The sequence below is a fragment of the Cynocephalus volans genome, chromosome 9 (assembly GCF_027409185.1).
Source record: "Cynocephalus volans isolate mCynVol1 chromosome 9, mCynVol1.pri, whole genome shotgun sequence".
NCBI classification, from domain to species: Eukaryota; Metazoa; Chordata; class Mammalia; order Dermoptera; family Cynocephalidae; genus Cynocephalus; species Cynocephalus volans.
The window spans coordinates 67178284-67196943 of record NC_084468.1 but is presented as its reverse complement, the minus strand read 5'-3'; the positions used below and the strand labels follow the sequence as shown (position 1 = coordinate 67196943).

Here is an 18660-nt window from a genome sequence, read left to right as displayed (position 1 = left end):
GTAATTAGTTAAGACAAGGTCATATTGGAGTATGGTTGGCCCCCAATCCAATATGACAGGTGTCCTTACAAGAAGACAGCCATGTGAAGGCAGGGACCTAAGGGGAGAATGTGACGTGATGGTGCAGGCAGAGGCTGAAGTTACGCAGCTATAAGCCAAACCAGCACTAGAGTTTGCCAGTGTGGGAGACCAGAATATGCCTCCTCCAAGTATGAAGAATTGTTGAGCTGAAGACAATAAAGAAGAAATGGATATAGGAGAAATCTCTGCCCTCCAACAATTTGCCTAAAAGCAGGACAAAGACTTACAAGACAAAAGGTATCCTGTCCCCCTCTCTACCAGGGAGAACAAAGGTGTTAACTGAAGACAACTTTAGATGCTTATCAGCCTGGAGATGATACCAGAGGAATTTATGTCAGCAAGCTATATTAACTAAACTTTATCTGTCGGTTATTTGCCTCCCCACCCCCCACCATCACCCCATAGAAGACTCAAAGTCCCTTTCCTTCATCTTGTCATTTTTCAACAAATTACTGTTCTTTTTTGAAGAAGCTACATTAAACAAAATTCAAAGATACCTCTTGGAGAACTACTCATTCACTGGGTGTCTCCATGTGTATATGAAATATACACGTTAATAAATTTACCTGTCTTTTGTAACAGAGGTCCATTCCCACTAAGAGCTTTATTATTACCCCCCTACACCAGCAAACCAGAAGGTAAGGGGAGGCAAGGTAGGACCTCTGTACAGGTTTCAGAGGGAGCACAGCCCTGCCCATACCTTGCTTGCAAACTTCTAGTGTCCAGAACTGTGAGAGAATAAATTTCCATTGTTTGAAGCCACTCAGCTTGTGGTACCTTATTCTAGCAGCCTTGGGAAGCTAATACAGTGGGTAAGATGTCAGAGAGAAGGACTGGTAACTGCTCAGTTCCTACAGGGCAAATGCTAGGGCCTTCCCTTTTCACACAGGCTGGCTGCAGGCACACTGAAAGCCTGGAGGACAGCGAGGAGAAGTGGACTGTGGGGAAGGTCTGAGCACATGTTTGCATCTGTTCTTGTGCTCACTCAAATAAGAAATACTCATACTTTCCAGCTTTTTTAAATAGAGTGATCTCATGAGGGGCGGTCTCAGAGCAAGAGCACTGGAATGCGATAACAGAGGAGAGTGCAGGTGGGACTAGAAAGAAAAATGTGAAGCAGAAATTAGGGAAGATGGGGACAAACAAGCAATTCGCATTGTGTTTTCCATGAAACACAGATTATGATAAGGAGAAGCCTTGACCCCTCCAAAGTGTGTGTCACTCACAGTTAACCTGCCTGGCCCTGTCCTTCTTCTGGCCCCCGTGCCTCACCTCCTGGGCTCCTAGTGACACTCCAGCATGCACTGGCTCCTTGTCAGCGCCTCCCCTTGGCTTGACCTCTGCAGAGTAAGCAATGCTGTGATGGAAAGCCTCTTGCTCTTTCCTTTCCCTCTAATACTGCTGTGGTTATTCCTCCACTCCCCTTTCTGCATGTAGACAACTCCCACATTTATAGCTCCAGCCCAGACTTCAGTTGTGAGCACTGGTCTGGTATAGTCAAAGTCTACTCCATGTATCTGTTTTGATACCTCGCATATCGATCCATTTCCTCCCAAGCTATTTCTTCCCTTGTGAGACAGTGACACATCACTCACTTGTACTTTACATGTACCTGCCCATTTAATCCTCAAAACTACTCTATGAGGTAGGTACTATTATCACCCCCATTTTACAGGGGAGAAGACTGGCACAGAGAGATTAAGAAGTTTAACCAAGGTCACATATCTAGTGTGTGGCACAGCCAGGATTTGAACCCAGGCAATCTAGCTCCAGCCTTGTGCTCATCCCCAATTAGCACTGCTCCCTCGATTTTCCCCCACCCCTGTAAATGGCACCATCAGCCACTAGAAACCTGGGAGTCTCTTTCATTCCTCATCTCCCTTCTCCTCCAAAGCCAATCCATCAGCACGGCCTGTTGAGACCATAAGATGATCCCATGTGCACTCCTCCCCAGCTTCCTTGCCCCTGCTGTCATCCAAGTCCCCGCACTCTCCTGGATGTGGACATCTGCAGGAGTCTCCCCTGCCCACTTCCTTCTGTTGCCCACCTCCAACCATTTCCCACATGGCAGCCATGGGATCTGTTACAGATCTAAGTCGCATCATGTCACTCCCCTTCTTTACACCCCTCCCTGGACATTGAATAAAGTCCACACTCCTTGCACTGGTCCACATGGAGCTGCACGGTCCAGCCCGACCTCCCTTGTCACCCTCACCTGGAGCCATCCTCTCCTTTTCCCATCATACCCCAGTTCTCCGACAATCCAGCGGTATTGGCTGCATTCTTTCCCACCTGCATGCATTTGTTCGTGCTGATCCCTCTACTACAATGTCTTTCTCCCTTCAGTCCTCTCCTTAAAGGCCATCTGCTCTGACACACCTTTCCCAGTGCTTATGTGAGTGAGTCCTCTCCTGTTATTCTCCATCTCAGCAACTCTGTCCCCTGGAGGGAGGGCACACAGCATTCAGTAATATCTCTCACTGTTAATATCTGTCTCTCCATCCCCTCTAAAATTAAGTTCCAGAGGGCAAAGACATTTTGCTTCACTCACTACCATGAATCCAGCTCCTGGCCCGGTGCTTAGACCCCAGAGGGGCTGAATAAATACTGTGAATGTGTTTGCTGAGAGCAGATGCAAGCAATGAAATCCCAAGATGTGGAATTTCTCCATGGTCTACACTAGAAAATTGATTGCCTGATGAAGTTACTTCCTTCAAATATCAAAGTGACCAACGTGTCCTGGGAGATTTGGGAGATGTTCCAGAAGCTGGGTGGTGCCTAGTGCACCAGAGCAGTCAAGTGCACTAATGTTTCCAGTGATTCTATTGCATTTTTCTTCCAGTCTCTCCAAGCACTCACGGTTTCTCTGACAAAAGTAGCAAGCCCAACTATCTGGATTGAGCTCAAAAAATTGGGCCTCCCAAAAGATTTATCAACTCAAATATCTTACTCATAATAATTTTAATATAGTTGTTTGAAGCAGATTACAATTTATATTGATCTTCTGAGTCACCTACCACCAGTATCTGAGGATTATATTTTTGTTCCACAAAGTCATGTACTTAACTTAGTCAAGAGTTCTTGACCAGTTCTCCTTTTAGCCAAGGGCCACAAAGAGTTGAAAACTAATGTGGTTATTCTGGCCACATCCTCAGCTCTGTGCATGGCTAACTTCATCTTCCAGGGGAGATACCTCTGTCTAAGGAAACTGCAATCTAACTGGAAGATATAGGGAATTTGGCTCACTGAAGTGGAGAATCTGGTATCACCCATGTCTTCTTAAATGGTCCTTGGTTGGAGGAAAGCGTCTGGCTGTCTTAGTCACTCCAGGTTGCTATAACAATATACTAAAAACTGGGTGGCTTATACACAACACAAATTAACTTCTCACAGTTCTGAAAGCTAGAAAATCCAAGATCCACTTCCTAGTTCATAGACTGCACCTTCTTGCTGTGCCCTCACACGGAGAAAGAAGTAACCGAATTCTCTTGGGCCTCTTTTATAAGGGCACTAATCCCATTCATGAAGGCTCCACCCACATGACTTAATTACCTCCCAAAGGTCCCATCTGTCCTAGGGGTTAGGATTTTAACATATGGATTTTGGGGGGACACAAACATTCAGACCATAGCACTGGCTTTGCAGGATTTGGGGACTGCAGTGGTGACACTCTCCACCCACTTCTATGGGGATGGGAACCCACCCATGAAGGAATTAGATCAGGGACATCTACTGTTTGAAGAATATTTCTTGCTTAAATGGCCAAGGTTAATGACGTTCATGTGACATGATGGCAGAATGCATTATTTTAATGGGTTATTTATGAGTTTATTTGGGAAGTGACAATCCTAACAACAAGTTGCTACAGATTTAAAAATGCTTCCCAAAGTAAAGTAAACCTGCAAAATGAAAACTCCTTTAACAGTTCACGTGAAACCTATTGGGACTCTTTGTGGCCCTCAGAGGATCCTAAAGTACCATAAAAAAGAACAGCAATACTTCTCCAACTCTCCTTCTACTTTGTTCCCCTCCAATCACTTTGTGGATCTTCTCTTGTTGCTCTTTAAATACACCTTGCCCAACTGTCTCAGACCTTTACACTTGCCATTTCCTCTGCCCAGTTGCTCTTCCCCAAGATATTCTCCCAGCTCACACCTTCACTCCATGTTGACTTCTGCTCATATATCAGAACAGAAAGTGATATTCCACCTTTGCTTTTCTCCAAGCACTTAAAACTGACTTTTATAGATAGTACATTCATTTCTTTGTTTATCGTCTGTCTTCCCTAATAAAATGTAGGCTCCGTACTTTTTTATTCCTCTTTCTCTGCTGTATCACCAGAGCCTACATCTTGCACATAGGAGATATTTAGTAAATATTAATTGAACGCATAAGGGAATAAAAATGCTTTTTTGTTCTGGGTCTTGTTTCTTTTGATAATTCTCAAATGCTACTACAAGAGTTTTCAGAGCTCTATGCCACATGTCAAAATTCCTACAAATGCAACCTTTACATTTGCCAAACCCTGTTTACATGGGGCTGTCACTATGTCTGTTTAAACATGGCTTCAGAACCTAGGTGAGATATTTAACCAAACACAAATGTTTGAAAACAAAAGGAACGAAGATCTGATAATGGAGTAAGGGTCAGACTTGAGAATTTCCTCCCCTTTTGACTTTCAATTCATGTGAGACCTAAGTATTAATCTTATTTCTTAGTACTCTAAATACCTTTTTTCTACCTGCTTAGCATTCACTAAAAAACAGACTTTCAAGAGAATCAAATCATACCTTTTCCCCTTCACATTCCTTGCTCTCTGTTCTAATTCTTTTCCTCTCTGCCTCTGATTTACCAGGCTTATTCAATGGCTTCTCAAATTACACTTTTATCATGATTAAATATGAAGGAGGGTTGGGCTTGGATCAGGGAGTGGCAAAGAAGGGCTCTTCAATGTTCATTCCATTTGTTCCTCGGAAGCCTCTCTCTTTTCACTCAGGTCAGACAGTATTTCTTTCTAGGCTTCATCCTGAAACAAAAAGCTTTAATGTTTTGTTTTGAAATCCAGGTCTAATCTGTTTTTCATTAACTTCCTACAGAGGGCCAACTGTCTGAGTGCCAATATTTACCTAAAGAAGCTTCAGGGAACATGGTCTAAAACACATACCAGACAGGAAGTTGCAATCATGCTGAAGAGTACCTAACCAGGAACAATGCCTGTTCTGCTTGGGATGTGAAAAGTCTGTTTCAGTGGTGTTATAAAGCCAAAACTTCCATTCCCAAGATGCAGAAGATGGGAGAGAAACCAGAGGAGGAATTCAGCACGTCCACAGCATGAACACAGGTGTTATGTCCACCCACATTTTAAATTTGCGTGAACAGAAAGAACAAATACATCAGGAAAGAAAGGACTACTGGGATGTCCCTGCCAAACAGAAATGTGAAATCAGACAGGGTTCTCAAAACTCCTTGAACCCAACACTAATAGCATCCAAATGTCCAGGGCTGATGTCATTCATGGGACAGAATTTGAAAGGCCTTACTTTTGCAAAATTCTTTCTCATGTTAGCACGAAGCACCTTTCCTGAGAATACTACCACTGGGTTCATTCCTCTGGGTTAGCAGCAGAAATGAGACCATTGTGTCCTCATGTGTCCAACTGCCCAATCTTGTTCCAAGGAAGGATCTTGTGGGAAAAGGAGGCTGCACTCTCTCTTACTGTGAACACATCATCATGAATCAACTTTTTCTATTTGCAAGTTTCCAGCTGAGATCGGCCTTCCTCAACATTTCCACAATCAAAGATCCCTTTTTAAGATTTCTTTTGCATAGATCCCATGTTTTTGAAGGATTCTCTCTGCTGATCTGTTTTTATTACCAAACATTAACTCATTTTCCCATTTTTCCTCATTATTAAAGATGTAACTAACAACCAGAGCTTCTGATAAGCATAAGATAGCCAATGACATTTGTATTAATATAATTTTAGTAAAAAATAAAGGAATATGATGTTTTGGAAACTCTATGCCTGAGAGTTATATATGTGTGGTATAATAATGAATATATTTGGTCTTTGTCCTGGTTCTTGGCACAGAACCTCAAAAACCCTTGGAATTTCCTGTGATGGGAGTGTCTCTATTATTCTTCTGAGGTGATTCATGGCAAGCCCCTAGATAGCTTCAGGATTAGAGGTGGTCACCAAAAAGACAGTGTGAAAGCACAGAAAGGTCACCATGTGATGACAGGATTGAAACTATGGGTCAGCCCAATCTCCGGGGAGAAAAGGAGGGCTGGAAATTGAGTTCAATTATGTGTCAAATGATTCAATCAATTATGCCTACAAAATGGAAGACCAATTAATATTCTGGACTCTGAGGCTCACTGGAGCTTCTTGGTTGGTGAGCACACTGATGTGCAGGGAGGGTGATGCACCCTGACTCCACAGGGAGAGGGCACGGAAGCTCTGCAGCCAGGACCCTTCTGGACCTTGCCCTGTGCGTACCCCTGATAATAAATCTGCAACTCTAAGTATAGCACTTTCAGAGAGTTCTGTGAGTCATTCTGGTGAGCTACTGAATTTGAGGGGGTCATGGAAACCCTCAAATTTATAGATGATGGGTCAGAATTGCAGGTGGTTCCTGAGACTTGCAAGTAGCATCTGAAGTGAGGGCAGTGTTGTGGAGGACCAAGCCCTTAAACTTGTGGAATTTGATGCTAACTCTAGGTAGTGTCAGAATGTATTCCAGCATACCCACTTGTAGTAGAAATGGAGCATTTTCTTGCAATATATATGTGTTCAAAATACCATAACATATTTCAAAGAGAAGTGGTCAGGCAGTCTCCTTTACTAAAATAGTTGCAAGAATATTATTTAGCAAGGAATATGTTTTTAGAATAAAATTAATATATTGAAACAATAATGATTACAACTAACATTTATTGAGTGCTCACTCGGTGCCAAGAACTGTTGATGCATTTTACATAAATTGGTTTAATGCTTACAAACACTAGATGATATAGGTACAATAATTACACCCATTTCACAGAAAGGGAAACTGAGGTAGAGAGCGATTAAATAATTTGTTCAAGGTCATATTCAAGAGCCTGCCTTTTACCAATTATGGAGTTATGAAAAGGAAAATTGGGATTGTGGCTGAACTGTCTTCATTTCGCTCCCATTAGAGTCCATTGCACTAGGTACCTGCTGCTTTAATTGTTTAACTACGCTTTGGATGAACTTCTTTAAGATAAAGTGTGTAGGCATTGAACTTATGTGAAGTTATATTTTCATAAAACTGCTTTATCCCTTGGTTGCAGAGTGGCTGTACATTCCCCATTCTCATTTTGTAAACTTAAGTTTAGAGCAGGGAAAGGAGAATGTGTAGCAACTTATGATGTTAACAACAATTTAAGGTGATTACAATGGTTATAAGTTAATTAAGAAAAATTCTAGTAGCATCATAAAATTCCAATTTGAGAGTTCAAATAGGAATTGCATTTGTTTTTATTCTGTGAAAGTAAGTTAGGAACTGACCAAAGAGAAAAGAGCTCAACACAGTTACATGAGAAAGCCAGCATTGTAGAAACCACCCATAGAAAAAGTACTGCTGTGGTGTCTTAATAAAAAGTCATGTTCTAAGGCATTCTAATTTGTTGGCTTCCTGAGTACTTGCTATGGATCTATATGCAATATATGACAAGGAACCCTGAGTCCAAAGAGTACAAAATGATAAAATAACAAGCCCTTTCATCAAGGGTGAAGCAGCAGAACATATGCCTGGACAGAGATAGTCAAAATTTCCAAACAAAGGAAATACTAATGCAACATAGACTGTTTATTCACCTGAAGCAATGGTAGAGTTGGAACACCCTGAGACGGGACATAAAAAAACCTAAAAAAACAGCCATTCTTTTATCTTCAACTGTAATATACTGAAATTGCAACTGAAGTCTTTTCCCTGATCATATCACTCTGATAAACTAACCATGCCCTGATAACCACAAAAGCTGATCTACAGTTTTGTAGAAACATGTGGACTTGATTGCTTATTTTCATGTGCTTTTGTGTATAAGAGAGAAAAAGAGAACAGATACAGCTTGGGGTAATATTTATAACTGGAAATCTGAGGTTTCAGATGAAATTTACTATCTAAAACATTTTTAAGTGTCCAGTTCAGTAGTGATGAGAATATTCACATTGTTCTGAAACAGATCTCCAGAACTTCTTCGCCTTGCAGAACTGAAACTCTTCGCCCATTAAACAAACCCCTTTTTCCTTCCCACAGCCCCTGAAAGCATCATTCTGCTTTCTGTTTCTATGAATTTTACTACTTTAGATACCCTAAGTAAGTGGAATAATACAGTACTTGTCTTTTTGTGACTGGTTTATTTAATGAGCTCAAGATTTATCCATATTGGACCATGTGACAAAATTTCCTTCCTTTTTAAGGCTGAATAAAAACCTACTGTATGTTTATACCACATTTTGTTTACCCATTCATCTGTCACAGACACTGGGTTGCTTCCACCTCTTGGCTTTTGTGAAAAGTACTGCAATGAACACGGGTGCAAAAATGTCTCTTCAAGACCTTGCTTTCATTTCCTTTGGATATATACTCAGCAGGGGGGGTTGCATAATCATATCGTAGTTCTACATTCAATTTTTTTAGGAACTGCCATATTGTTTTCCACAGTGGTTCTGAGTTGTTAATTTTGCTCTCTGAGAGCCCACTCATAAATATTAATTCTTTAATTTGGGAAAAAGAGAAAAACAGAAAAGAAAAACTGAGGCAGTATGAGTCCCCCTCTGGCTAGGGCTTCTTTCTTCACTCGAGAGCCTGTCCTGCAGGCTCAGCATGCTTCCTCTTTCTGTCCTGCTCCTTTCCATTCTCCCCTGCCACCCACCCCCACTGATGTGGCCATATCCTAGCCCATTGCAGTAAGCAGAACAATGGCCCCTTCCTAAAATGTGTTGTGATACATGTCAAAAAGGACTTTGCAAATGTAATTCAAGTTCCAGACCTTTAACAGAGAGACTGTGCTGGATTATCCGGGTGGGCCCAATCTAATCACGGGAGCCCTTAAAAGCAGAGAACTGTCTCCAGCTGGAGGAAGAAGAGGAAGGCAGGAGAGAAGTGACCCAGAAAGGAAAGCCAGGCATTCCAAGCATGAAAAGGATTTGAAGTACCATTGCTGGTTCTGAGAAGTATGGGTCATGTGCAAGGTCCTGTAACAGCCTCTACAAGTCTAAGTCAGCTCCTGCTGGCAGCCAGCAAGTAAACGATCTTGGTCCTACAAGTGCAAGGCACCAAATTGTGCCAACAACCTATATGAGCTTGGAAGAGGATTCGTCCCAAAGTCTCCAGAAAGGAATGCAGCCTTGCCAACTCCTTGATTTTAGTGTCACGAGATCCATTTCTAGGCTTCTAGCAAATAGATAAGCAAGATAATGACTGATGTTTTAAGATGCTAGATTTGTGGTAATTTGTTATGGCTGCGATAGGAAATGAATACACCCTCTCTCACATGCCTCTCATTCTATCCCAGCCCTTCAGAAATGTACCATGATTTTGAAGGTGTCAGCTGAAGAGCCTGACCAACTAATTCCATGTCAATTTACTACCGGACAAGGGCTGGTAGGAGATTGTAATTTTCTTAACACCAGCATTTGGAGATGCTTTTTTTCATCTGATTCTCCTAGATGTCCATAAAAGCAGCAGGGATTTCAGAGCCAGAAAAAGGGAAGATTAGTCTCCTGGCCAGTGGTAAGAGAGTAATTTAGGGCCAAGCAAAGGCTTGCAAAGTCACACCTCCCCACACAGTGTCCATGAGAGGGCTGCTCACACTTTTCTTTCAGCTTCCCCTGCCCCTTATAAAATATAAACTATGTCCATGGTTTAAAAAGAAAATCAAAGAGTACAGAAGGTGATACATTGAAAAGTAAAAGTTCCATCTTTCTAGAAAGTTTTCATGCAGTACAGTCATTATTATATCTGTTTTCTTTTTCCTTTCTTTTAAACGGAATCACTCTGCATATACTATTCTGTAACTTGATTGTTTTTTCATTGATTTATATATCTTGGGACATTTTCTTATGTCGGTACACATAAAGCTGACCACTTTTTTTCCCATTCTTTTTAAAGATCTCATAAAGAATGGCTGTAAATTACAAATGAGTAATTTACTAATTCATACCCTATGAATGGTCATTTATGCTGTCTGTATATTTTTATTAATACAAATGAATGTCCTTAGTCCCATATTTTTTTAACCTTATGAAAGTCTTCCTATGTGATACATACCCAGAAATGGAATTATTGGGTTAAAAGACACATGCATTTAAAAACTTAGATATTACCAACATTTCATTCAATAGTATACCAAATTTACTCTCCCATGAACAGAGTATGAGAGTACCTGTCTGGCCCACATTCTATACAAAATTGGTCTTACTACATTTTTTTCACCTTTACCAATTTCTAATGTAGAAAATGATTTCTCATTGTGTTATTTACATTTTAAAAAAATTCTCAGTGAGGTATAGCATCTTTTCATATGTTTACTGAACATTTATAATTCTTTTCATGTCCTATTTATGTCCCTTGCAATTTTTTTTCAAGTTCTTTTTTTACTGATTTATTCAAGTTATTTATATGTTAAGGAAGTAAGTCTTTTGTCTGATGTAATGCAAATATTTTTCCCCTGTGGATTATCTTCTGACCCTACTATTAGTATTATTTGCTGTCATAATTATAAATTTATATGTAGTTAAATAGATCAATATTTTTCTTTTAGGCTTTTGGTTTTGCATCATGGTCGAAAGTGCCTTCCCCACTCCAAGATTATTTTTTAAAATCCACCCATATTTTATCTCCTTCATTTCTGTGTTTTATCCCTCTGAAATTTATTTTAATATAAGAAGGGAGAAGGAATACAGATTTGTTCTCCCCCCAAACAACTAGAGGTTTTCTTAACATTATTTATTGAATAAGCTATCTTTTCCTCTTAGATATGAAATATCATCTTCATCATATAATAAATTTCCAAATTATATACTAAATTTGTTGTCTACTTTTGACCTCTCTGCTTTGGTGTCACCACAAATTATTTTAACTACATAGCTTTATAATCCATTTTTTATATTTTATTATTTTTGACATTCTCTAGCTTTTGTGGCATGTTAATTTTTTCAGATGAACTTCTTATCAACTTTCAAAAAAATTCTATTGATATTTTGATTTCTTGTGTTTTTACTTGACTCAGTTACTGTGCTGTGAAGGCTTGATTTTTACTTACCCAGACAGATGCCATGATATCCCACCTTTGTCTGGAGTTGAGGTTGCACTAACCTATCAAAAGAAAAAAATTACTGAATGGTATAAATTTGTGATTCAGAGCACAATAATCTCAGTCCAGATCTTAATTCAGAAAACAGAAGTCAACATTCAAAGAAAACACTTTTCAGGAAGAGGATGTATCACTGACATCAGGTACCCCATTCACATTTACTAAACAAACATTTACTGAGCACCTACCATATACGAGGGACTGTGTTAGACCCGTGAGGGCTCCAAGACAGGAGAGAAAAACATCTCTGCACTTAAGGAGCTGACAAATATGCTTCCTGGAAAATCCATTTTTGACTTATCTAAATCCAGTAGAACTATGTTGACTACTGGCTTCTTTCATCCGGGACGGGCTACCATCACAGGGGACAACAACAGCACAAACACAGGAAATTGCTCCTTCCCACCAAACCTACACAAGTTTTAGCTGGCTTTGCTTTGACTCCTTGCACTTGATTGCAAAACCTCAATGTACAATTTACAAGGCTCCAAGCCTACGGTCTGTTATAAACAGATATTTGTGCTCTTTGAGGAGGCAATCCAGTCCTCAGTAGGTGATACGGGCAGTCTTTGATTGTGAACCCAGGCACACTTTCTATAAGTAGACATTATCCAAACATGCTGGCATATCTCCAGAGCTGATTTAGAAATGCACGTTGTTCCCACCCATCCTGGGAACAAAATATTCTAAAAATTCAACAATAGCCCCAGAGCAAAGTTCAATGGGAAATTACACTATTAGTCCTTGGAAATATTTAGCCTGGCTTTTCTTAGACTTTCTGTAGTCTAGGACAGTTGGCTCTCTCTAGTTACAGAATCTAACACTAAATCTCTATCTGTGCCATGGATACACGGTATTAGTAGTTCTGGTTTTGCCTCTTAAAGCTAGACACAATTTTTCTGAGCCTCTGTTTCCTCACCTGTAAAAAGGGGAGAAAGGCCTCAATTGCTAGCTTTGAATGAGATAATCTGTATAGTAATATCGCTAGTGTCTTGAGTTCTTACTATATGCCAGGTAATACAGAAAGTACTAGAAGGTCAATTCCACAAGGCTGAGGATCTTTGTCATGTTTGTTCTGGGGCATAGTAGGAAAAAATACTGAAAAAAATACTTATTGAATGAATGAGTGATTTAACGTAAGCCTCACAATAATCCGGTGAGTTAGGTACGTAGGAGCCAAGGGAAGACTTCCCCTTTATCCCCTGAGGGTTTGCTAAAAACCAACTGACAAATCTCAGACTAATTACAAGAAAAAGCATAACAATTTTTATGTTAATGTGCATAGCACAGGGAAATCACAGAATGATTGCCCAAAAATCCAAGGCAGTACAGACGGTTACACGGTTACACAAGTATATCTCTCTTCACAAGGGAAGGAAAGATGTGGGTTTATGAGCAAACCGTTTTTAGGTTAACTCAATGCACTTGGAGAACATACAATGGCTTGGGACAAAGTCTGTGGCATCCACAGCTCAGACAATGACTGGTAAATGTTTCTGTTCAAAATACTGTATGGGATTGAAATAGAAGAAGAAGCCTGTCCAGGTGACAGAAGCCTGTCCAGGTGTGTTAACAGACTTCAGTCTTTCTTCCTGTGATATGAATTAATTTAATGAAAACTTAGGGAAAGAACCATAGCTACTAATTTTTTTTCTTCTTTGGTGGGTCTGGACTTTAGGCAGAAGGGAACAGATTCATTCCGTGCTTTGGAAAGAGACAGAGGAGTGAGTGACAGAAGTGAGGAGTAGGGGGGAAGATCAGAGAGAACTTGAGGCTGCTTCCTTATTCCAGCATGTTGAAACATCATATTTTGGGAGTCCAAGAAGTTTGCTTTGCCTTGACCTTTTTCTTTGCAACAGAATCTGATTCACTAGACATGAATCATTCCTCTGGCATTTGACTCAGCAGGTGGGAGATCTGGATACTTGATTGCAAATGACCATATACAGAAAACTGTGTGGCTTCTGTTGGTGCTGGAAGGTTCTGGGTTGCTGGAGGCCTCTGAGCCCCAACAGGTATTGCCTTGGATTGAATGTCTCCCCAAAACTTGACCCCCACTGTGACAGTGTTAAGGGGATGGGAAATCCTATTGTGGTAGTTGAAAGGTAGGGCCTTGAAGAGGTGATTGGATTGTGAGGAATGCACCCTTGGGAATAGATTGATCCGTTCTTGGAATAATGGGAGTGGTTCTGCTGGCAATAAAAAGAGAGCAACTGAGAAGGTTAGTCTCTCTCTCTCTCTGCTCCACCATTTTCAGCCATGTGAGACATGTGCATTGCTGTAAAGCCTCACCATATGTATTCCCTAAACTTTGGACTTCTCAGCCTCTGAAACTGTAAGCAATAAATTTTGTTTTCTTACAAATTCAGTTCCAGGTATTTTGTTATAAGCAACAGAAACAGACAAATCCAGAAAATTGGTACCACAGAAGTGGGGTGTTCTTTATAACAGATACTTGAAAATGTGGAAGCAGCTTTAGAACTGGGTAATGGACCATAGTTGATTGAATTATGTTCCTCCAAAACTCACTGAAGCTTGAATTGTGTTTCCTAAGTTTTATGTACTAGAAACTTAGCCCCCACTGTGACTGTTAAGAAGGTGGGAAAGCCTATTATGGTAATTGAAAGGTGGGGCCTTGAAGAGGTGAATGGATTAAAAATGGTGGTCAGGGGCATGGCTCTGAGGGCTTTAAAAGAAGAGGAGAGTCTCTCTCTCTCTCTCTCTGCTCTCTCTGCTCCCACCATTTTGCAATGTGAGAATCTTGGGTCACTCCTATCACCACTACCAGATGTGCTCCTTGGACTTTGGACTTCCCAGCCTCAGAAACTGTAAGGAATAAATTTCATTTTCTTCATAAATCACCCAGTTCCATGTAACAGAAACAGACTAATAAATGGACAAAGGCTGGAAGAATTTGAAAGAGCAGGCTAACTGCTGATGTGAGTTTAAAAGACAAGAAAACCAGGGAAAGTGGAACTTTTTAGAGACTGGTTAAGTGTTAGCAACCAGAATGCTGATAGAAGTATGGACTGTAAAGGCCATTCTCAGAAGGTCTCAAACAGAAATAAGAAGGAGTTTTTTTGAAACTGGGCAAATATCACCCTTGTTATGAACTGGTGAGGAATTTGGCTGCATTCTGTTCATGCCCAAAAGTTTTATGGAATGTGGAACTTCAAAGTGCTGACCCAGGGTATTTGGTGGAAGAAATTTCTAAGTAGCAAACATTCAGGAAGCTGCATGGCTACTTGTAACAGCCTATGCTGAGTAATGGTGGCAAAGGCATGACATAAAGCCAGATTTTAAAAGGGAAGCACAGCATAAAGATTTAGAAAATCTGCAGCCTGGCCATGTGGTAGAGAAACAGAGAGCATTTTCAGGAGAAAAATACAATGGTGCAGCGCAGCAACAATTTGCTAAGGAGATTAGTACAGAAGAAAGAGATTATCAAAAAAAAGACTTTGAAAGCATACCGGAGACCCTGGAAGCTGCGTCTTCCATCGCAGGCCCAGAGGTCTAGAGAGACACAACGGTCTTGGGGATGAGGTCCAGGGTGCCCTCCACAGACTCACCATCCAGGGCCACCTCAGGATGCTGCTTCCCACACAAGCACCCCAGCTGCTTTGGCTGCTCCAGCTGTGGCTAAATTGGCCCCAGATGTGGCTGGACCCACAGCTTTGGAAAATACAAGCTAGAAGCCTTGGCTGCATCCACATAGTATTAAGTCTGCAGGCTCGCAGAATGCCATAGCTGTGAAGGCTTGAGAGCTTCTGCCCAGATTCCGAAGAATGTATGGAAAAGCTTGAGGAACCAGGAAGACATCTGTCTCAGGGACAGATTCACCATATACTGCTTTCGCTAGAGCAATGCTGAGTAGAAATACGGCATTGAAGTTGCAGCAGAAAAACCCCATCAGTGCCATGCCTAGTGGAGCCGTGAGAGCTGGACCTCCATGGAGACCCCAGATCAGTAAAGTTACTGGCATGCAATGCCATCCTGGGAGGGCTGAAGCATCACCTGAGACCAGGAAAGCCATAGGAGTGGAGCTGCCTCAGGACTTGGGGACCCAATCCCCACCTCAGCACGCAGAGGATTTCACACGTGGAGTCAAGGTACATGATCGTCAGCTATACGATTTAATGCCTGCCCTGCTGGATTATGGACTTGTTTGGGACCTGTTACCCCTTTCTTTTGGCTTATTTCTAAGTTTTTTGAATGGGAATATGTACCCTATTTGTCCCACCATTGTATATGGAAGTAGATAACTCATTTTGATTTCACAGATGGGACCTTGAGACTTTGGGCTTTTGAGATGAAACAAGTTAAGACTTTGAGGATAAATGAATGTATTTGTATGTGAAAAGGACATGAGTTTTGGGGGGCCAGGGGCGGAATGCCTTGGATTGAACATCTCTCCAAAACTTGACCCCCACTGTGACAGTGTTAAGAGGGTGGGAAATCCTATTGTGGTAGTTGAAAGGTGGGACCTTGGAGAGATGATCGAGATTGCGAGGACTGCATGCTCATGAATGGATTTCTTGGGATATTGGGAGTGGTTCTGGTGGCATTAACAAGAGAATGAATGAGGTTAGTCTCTCTCTCTCTCTCTGCTCTGCCACTTTCTGCCATATGAGACCCCCATGATGCTGTAAAGCCATCACCAAAGAAGACCCTCACCAGATGTGTTCCTTGAACTTTGGACTTCCCAGCCTCCGAAACTGTGAGCAATAAAGTTCATTTTCTTTCAAATTACCAAGTTCCAGGTATTTTGCTACAAGCAACAGAAATGGACACATCCGGGTATCATTAATGATATGCTCACTTTGCATAAGAAGAATCTGGGGCACTGAGAGGTATGATAATGTTCCATAGTCACACAGCTAGCGAGTGGGCTGCTACTGAACTTAGGCAGCCAGACTTCAAAGGTATGGACTTAATGCTCTGGCTTCTGTCTTTCCCAAGTGCCTGCCCGTACCTGGTCAAAGTTGATTCTCAACATGTGTTGATCCAGTATAATTTGTAAATTGTTCAGAATTATTACCAATCTATCATTTAAGTTTTAGGAAGTAAGGAATTACTACACAGCGGAGGCCAAATGACCCAAGCAATAGAATTTTACACACATCCTTCCTGGAAGGGATTACAGGGTCTACATCATTTCCTCTTCCTCCTCCGTCCTTACTTCTAAACAGATTTCTCTACACAACCATACTGGCTCCGGGAACAAGATTCTGGTTTTCTTTACATTTTAAAGTCCCCTTTCTGGTTAGTCTGAAATTTTATGCTTCCATGAAAACCAACGGGGATATCTCCACGGAATAACATTTTGATTAGTTACATTTTTTACGATGTTGATGGAAAAAGTAGTAAATATAGTTTTGCCGGAGGGCAGTGTCTTGCTGTCTCTCTTAAACACAGATCTCTGGAAAGAATTTAGCCCTGGCTGTGCAACTTCTTAGCAGCAGCCAGAGGGGCCTCCAGCCACCCAGAACCTCCCAGACGCAAAAGAAACCACACAATTTCCTATATATGGTCATTTGCAATCAAGTATCCAGATCTCCCACCTGCTGACTCAAATGCCAGCGGAATGATTCATGTCTAGTGAATCGCATTCTGTTGCAAAGAGAAAGGTGAGTCTTTCCAAGGCAAAGCAAACTTCTTGGACTCCCAACGCCCAACCTTTCTTCTACCTCCTAAAAAAATTAAGCAAAGTGAGGAGAACGTGCTCAGGAGACGGGTGGGGTTCCAAGACCTCAGAACAGAGCTCTGAGCCAGCTCCGCCAGAGACCCCGAGGACCATTCCGACGCTCTGCTTTTTTCTGTCCCCAAGACGTTTAGGATGGGGGAGGCAGAGAGGGCTAACTGGATCCCTTACAGTACTAGCTGTGATGAAGAGTGAAGCGTCCGGGAAGCTGAGACAGCTGGGTGACCGTCCCAGGGCACGGCACTTTTGCTCCCCTGGGCCTCAGTTTCCTCGATTCTGAAATGGAGGACGTGGACTCCTCTGAGCCCCCCCCAGCCCCGCACCCGCGCAGTGCGTCGGTATCCGGCGTGGGAGCCAGCCTCCAGCCAAGCCCGGGACAGAGCTGCGCTGCCGGGGGAACTGGGCGAAGGGCTCCGCCCGCGTCCCCGTCGGGAAGGAGGGGACGGAGGGCGACGCTCGCGGCGCCACGCGGGGAGGCCGAACTTACCCTGCAGCGCGATCGCAGTCGCCGCTGTGCGGGAGAACCGCGGACGAAGGTGCGCGCCCTGGGCCCTGGGCACCCGCGCTCGCTCCCGCCGGCGAGGCGACCGTGACCGCACCCCTTCCTCCTGGCCCTTCTCCGCCCGCTCGACTCTACCTGATTGCGGCCCGAGGCCCTGGGGAAGGGGAGCCGCGCCCCTCTGCCCCCGGAGGTGCTGTTTTTAATCAGAATTTGCAGAAGAGGAAACTGAAGCTTAGAAAGATTTACCAAAGGCGGCATAAGTAAAAAGTGTTGCTGGGACGCGCGCAGCCCTGGGCTCAGCCCGTAACCAACCTCTGCGCAGGGCTGAATCAGGAATGGCGTGCTGCAGGTACTTGGGCATAATTCCCCAGCTCCGTGGGAATTATTGAGAGTTTTTGAGAGAGGCAGGCATGGGATTCTGTTGCATCTTCCAAAAAGATAGTTCTACAGGTTCCATTAAAAAATAATAATAATAAATAAATCGGAAGAGAGAAGAAAAAATTAAAATCCTGCAGGAAGATTCTGTAGAAAGGCATTTAGAGTTCAAAAGTGAGAGATAATTAGAAGTGGAATTGGGCAATTGTGGTGGGTATAGGCTATTCCAAGTCGGACTTCAGAGACCTTGGGCCTTTTCCATTAGTGCCTGATCTGATGGTCTCCATCTGCCGCTGAAAGTGCGGGAGGCTGCATGGCAGGCCAAAGCAAAGGATGGGGGCCAGCACCCGACAGGCATCTTTTCCCAAAGAGAAGCAGGTGCTGCTCTAGAGTGGAGCAAATTCTAGGATTTGTTAAAGAGGCCAAGCTAGAGAAGAACAACCAAGAGGGATGGTGCTATGGGCCAAAAGTATCCCCCAAAAGTTCATGTACTGGAAACTTAATCTCCATTGTAACAGTGTTAAGGGGTGGGAAATCCAACTATGGTGTTTGAAAGGTGGGGCCTTTAAGAGGTGATTAGATTGTGAGGCAAATAGCTCTCTACACCAAACATTCAAGCGTTTCCTCCTTTTTCTTTCCTTATTTTATTTTTTATTTT

The 18660-nt window shown here is 42.3% G+C and overlaps 1 protein-coding gene across 1 annotated transcript in view; it reads right to left on the bottom strand.

The window, feature by feature from the left end:
* The window catches only part of ANXA3 (annexin A3), a 53628-nt gene extending 35914 nt beyond the window's left edge, over positions 1–17714 (bottom strand). The window contains exons 1-2 of the mRNA XM_063108414.1: positions 17613–17714; positions 11374–11426 (exon numbers count right to left, since the gene is read on the bottom strand). Of these exons, the coding sequence (XP_062964484.1) occupies positions 11374–11388 (15 nt within the window). The 5' untranslated portion in view covers positions 11389–11426; positions 17613–17714. The remainder of the gene's footprint in view (positions 1–11373; positions 11427–17612) is intronic.
* Positions 17715–18660: the final 946 nt, after the last annotated feature.